This window comes from Stegastes partitus, unplaced genomic scaffold (assembly GCF_000690725.1).
Source record: "Stegastes partitus isolate 25-593 unplaced genomic scaffold, Stegastes_partitus-1.0.2 Scaffold78, whole genome shotgun sequence".
Taxonomy (NCBI): Eukaryota; Metazoa; Chordata; class Actinopteri; family Pomacentridae; genus Stegastes; species Stegastes partitus.
The window spans coordinates 518,983-524,511 of NW_007577809.1; the positions used below are offsets into that span (position 1 = coordinate 518,983).

General features: G+C 37.7%; 1 protein-coding gene across 1 annotated transcript; it reads right to left on the bottom strand.

Moving 5' to 3' along the window:
- Positions 1–3,246: 3,246 nt before the first annotated feature.
- LOC103353605 (olfactory receptor 52B2-like) lies at positions 3,247–4,185 on the bottom strand. The gene has a single exon (XM_008276658.1). The coding sequence runs from the start codon at positions 4,183–4,185 to the stop codon at positions 3,247–3,249; it is 939 nt and encodes a 312-aa protein (XP_008274880.1).
- Between the last annotated feature and the right edge of the window lie 1,344 nt (positions 4,186–5,529).

Below are 5,529 nucleotides of genomic sequence, written 5' to 3' on the forward strand. Positions count from 1 at the left end.
ACAGCTAATGACAGAACTTACCAAATTAAAATGCTGAACACGTCCGCACCACTTCACCTCCAGTCCACATCCATTTCAGTTAAACATGACATATTGTGTATAACATACTGGACTAAAACTCTGGGAGGAAAATACACACATAGACAAGTGCACATTCATTTACTTTCCAGGTAGAATAATCATTGTATCACGGCTCATCATTACCAGTTGCGACGCTGCCGACAGTGACCAACTGGTGAGACGTTCAGAGGGATCAGCTGCTTTATAGTTGTGATTTTTGCAGGCAGCTCCCCGGAGTGGTCTCGATCATAAAGTTTGTCTTTAGATCGTCAGGGCAGGGATTAAAGCAGTGGCTCACGAGGGGCTTAGAAGGAATGTGGAAAGTATGAGTTACCACACCTGCACTGACACATTAACACAAGTAAAAATGACTTAACTAACAAACACATTAACTAAATATAATACACGTGCTCTCGGTTAGTATTGTTTAGATGTAGGTGTTGTGCTTTTCATCCATACAGCTGTGGCAGACAACAAAGGTAATCCTTGTTTAAAATATATCTACATGTCTAAACCTCTTTTTTATAGATCATGAAGTGGCTGCACGAGAGACTAAGATGTGTTTTTGCTGCGACAATAAAAACTCATGAAAAGGAGATCTGGGTGCCAGTTAAATTTCCTGAATAACACTTAACCGTCCAAATTCCAAAAGCTGCTGGCAGGTATAAAGGGCATGTTAAATTTGTTCATCAGAGCCCAACAAATAACGAAATAAATGTATAACAAGAAAATATGTTCCAGCAGTAATTAAACCACTCATATAATTTTCAGTTCTGTCGGAAAATTTAACCAAATCTAATCTGAACACCTTGGATTTCTATAAAATTACTTTATTCTACAAGTCTCATTCTCAATTCGCCCAACATAAATGATTTGCACCACCTAGTTTCTGTTCAAAATAAATAAATACAATTTTAAAAAGTCTGCGCTCCTTAGAGTAACTGGAAAGCAATCAGTGACTCAGCTGTAAAAAGCTGTGACACAATTTCTGTGACTTTTTGTCTGAACTGGACTGAACTGGACGCAGTGCAGTATTGTTAACACCTATGGACACTTGTAACAGTATTGTGCATGTTGGGTACAATTTTTTTATTTGGATTTTTGTTAAACAAAACATCAAACACATACAACTTCAGTTAAAAAAAAAAAAAAGATTTATGGCATTATAACTGTATCATACTGCACACAAGATGTTTCTGGGGTCTACTACCACTAGCTACCAAGGTGCTGTGTCCGTAGAGGTGCAGGGATTTATATGGTAGTAAAAAGAAAATGAGCCGACGGTAAGTAAAAATGTGACAGGAGCAAGAAACTGCTTAGAGTGCAGAGGGTTAACTAACTGGCATTCCTGGAAGAGGTTAGTGGTCTGCTGATCCCATGTCTGCTGGTGTCCCTCATGACTCTGGTTATAGCAGGATAATGACTGAAGCCACAGCAGGACATTTAGACAAACATGGCCTTACTCGTGTTGTTTTCCACGATGAAGAGTTTGGTTTTTGAAAATCTAACCCTAATGAGACGCATCCCTTAAGAATTACTGATACCGCAGATGCTGTTAGCCATGGCTAGAAGTAGAGAGAACTCAAGCATGTCTTGTGTGTGGCACGACACAGTTAGAAAGCCATAAATCCTAAAATTGAATTGTGTTCTTTGATCACCTAATTTGCGAAAATTTTAATAATTGAGTGAACATGCAGCATTTTGCTCAGTCCTCTAGGTGTTACCAGCACTGGGGGAAAAAGTGACATGCTATAGAAATTTTACTTCTTATGTTTTTAATTTGTTCTATCCGTTCTTATCTTCTCCGTGTAATCACAGCCTGCAGTTCAGCCAAAAAGCCGTTTTTAATCACGACTGTTATTCACAGCTGAGTCACTGACGGCTTCACAGTTATGTTTTGCTTTTTACATCATTAAGTTCGAGCAAATACTTTATTTTCTGGTGATCTTTTTTTTTTAGAATGCAACATAAAGAATAAATTTAGATTTTTGAAGATGCGCTCACTTTGTCCAACTGAACTATACATAACACATAATTAGTTCAAGGACCGACTGTATAATGGAAATGAATGAAAGGCAGTTTTTTTAAAAAGATAATACAATCTGACATTACTAACATTACTGATGTATTTTTTATGATATTGAACTGTTACTACAGCCATTTATCTCTATATTTCTGTTTACATTTATCTATCTTAATATTGTTATTTATCTGGCAGCTTATTATTTTTAGATCTTTCATGCTGCTCATTCTGGACTGCATCATATTGTATATACCCATATTGCATATATTACATTATATTAATCATACATCTTGTATATTAAAATATCTTGCTATCTTTAATGCACTGTTTATACTGTTCTGCTGTTCCACAAAGACATTTTACATTTCACTTCACTTTTACTGCTTCTTTTACACTTCTGCTCAGATGCTAAACTGTATTCTGTTGTAAAAAATAGTAGTAATATTACAGTTATTTTAGTAATTTGAACTTGTCGAGTTGTTTTTTCATAATCCTTCTGATTCATTTTCTATCTAAAAATGATGGCACATAAAATATGTTCTTATCTTTTCACAGTGACTGTAAACCATCCAGTCATATCAAACAGACATTTATTGCACTGACAAGTTCAACATTCATTTACACAATTCCCTTATTTATAATCCATCTTATTCACCATACGTTAGAAATAATGAAAACCATGTTGATATTTACACACATACATACATTTATTACAAAATCGTACAAACAGAGTATTTCATTTGCATTTCAGTACATTTCACTGCATGCATGTCTGTGTTTCAATTTATTTTCCAGTTCAGAGAATGAATATTCACATTACTGTTGTCACTTTCTTTTGCATAAATGATATTCTTGATCCTTTAGTTCTGAAATGACTCACAGTAGAAACCAAGAAACAAAACCTCAGCTGTTCAGGAAGCTGGTGACGCTCATAAACATATCTCAGCATTAATGTTCACATAATGCAGTTTACACATGCCAAATGTGTGTATTTATTGTGCATTACAAGCATTTTTGGATGGAGATTTTGTGTGCACCAAGTATTGTAAAGTTGTCATTAGTTTGTTGTGTATTTGTTTAAAAAAACGTAATTAAATCCCACATTTTTGAGGAAAAAAAAAAAGATTACACTATTAAATCGTAAAGCCAAAATGAAGAAGTAGCTACTTAGCTGAACCCACTTTTCTTTTTTTGAACATTAACATGCTCCGCTTTAGTTCTGTGACTTTCAGTCCATATATGATTGGGTCCAAAAATGGTGGAAAAATCAGAATCGACACCCCACAAGCCCTTCTCAGGAAAGGGGACACGCTCTCGAAGCGATGAGAAATGAGTGTGAAGGCAGTAGTGATTTCTAAAATCAAGAAAACAACTAAATGCGTACCACACGTCTGCATGGCTTTCCGTCTGGCATCGGGCTGATTATTCATGACACACGTACGCAAGATTTGTGCATATGTATACATCAGTAACAACAGAGGGCCTCCCTGGACCACAATCGTAGCAGCTATTCCGTAGTAGTTGTTCACACTGGTGTCCTCGCAGGCTAGTTTCATTAACGACGGATTGTTGCAGAATAAATCCACTATATTTGTTCTGCAGACTCTAAAACGTGCATTCAGTATTATGAGGGTAAAGATGATGGAGAAAGTCACAACCCATATTAAAACAATGATTCTGGTTAAAGTGTGCGGATTCATGATGGTGTTGTACCTCAGTGGACAACATATAGCGATGTATCTGTCGTATGCCATAGCACTCAAGATCAGCAAGTTCCCTGTGCCGTAGAAATGAACGAGAAAAGCTTGAGTAACACATGCGGGATAGGAAATCAGTCTGTTCTGCGTCGCAATGCTGAGAAGAACATGAGGGAAAAAAGCCGTGGCACCGATCATGTCGCTAATGGGCAAGCTGAACAGCAGGATGAACATGGGCTTGTGCAGCTTTTTACTCAGAGCAATAGTTGTTAATACCAACATATTGCAAAAGACAATAAATAAATAAGCAAGCGTTCCGAATATAAATGCTGGATACATGTGTGTAGTTGATAAACCCAGTGATTCCAGTGCTAGTATGTTCCATGAAGATGAGTTTTCATGCATAATTATACAGGTTTAAAATGTTGCTGGCTGTCCCTGAATCCTGCCAACTGGTAAAATATCTTCACCTGAAAGAAATGTTCCCCTTATCAAGCAGTTTTAGTTGACTGCAATGCATCGAATGAAATGTGGGTGTGGTTTGATACCTGTTGCAGTACGTTCTCCGATCCTCACCCCCGCTGTGCCGTAATGACCAATGAACAAGATTTTATATCAGACAAAGATAACCCATGAGATGAGATGTCAGCGCACAGAGGAGCCAATTGCGTAAAGAGAGTCTGAGTCCCTGCATGTAGTTGAATGTGCACAGTTTATACATGCTTTGATTTTCATTTTGTTTTCTAAATATTTGCTGTTAACAAAGTCGATGGATTTGCCCAAAAATGTAGTTTAAAGTATTTTAAATAAAGACGTTGATCACATTTATTAGTGTTCCCAGTCAGTGAGGTGGTGGTCAAATGATGTGAGTTTTTCGGGTCTGACATCAATACATCCATCCATTATCTATACACCGCTTAATCCTCATTAGGGTGGTGGGGGGCTGGAGTCTATCCCAGCTGACTTAGGGTGAAGACAGGGGACACCCTGGACAGGTCACCAGTCTATCACAGGGCTACACTTAGAGACAGACAACCAAGCACACTCACATTCACACCTACGGACAATTTAGAATCACCAATTAACCTCAACATGTTTTTGGACTGTGTGGGAGGAAGCTGGAGAAGCCAGAGAGAACCCACGCTGCACGGGGAGAACATGGAAACTCAACACAGAAAGATCGAACCAGCGACCTTCTTGCTGCGAGGCAACAGTGCTGACCAACTGCACCACCTTGCATCCCTGATATCAATACAGATTATTAATAATAAAGAAGGCTGTTACGGATAATTATAGCTGATTTAAATTTGCAATAAAAATGAAAACATACCTTTGTTTATTTATGTTTTACATGATGTTTGATTGAAAGATAACTTTATTCCTCATTACTAATATGCTGTTACTTGTGGCGTGTAACCAATCAGATCGCTTGGGATTACAAAATGGTGGTTAAAAACAGAGACCCAACATTTTGGCTGATGATTTTAGGTTTTTATAGAGAATGTGAAAGTAATCCTCCTTTTTCATTTTTTCATTTACTTTGTGTAACGCATTAGTTCCACTGGCATCTAAACAAGCCCAGTGCATAATACTGCCACCGCCATGACAGTAGGTTTGGTGTTCTCGGGGTTAAAGCCTCACCGTTTCGCCTCCAAACATGTTTTTGGTCATTGTGACCAAATAGCTCAATTTCTGTTTTCTCCTGAAGGCCTTTTCTTTGTCCACGTGATCAGACTTCAGTTGAACCTT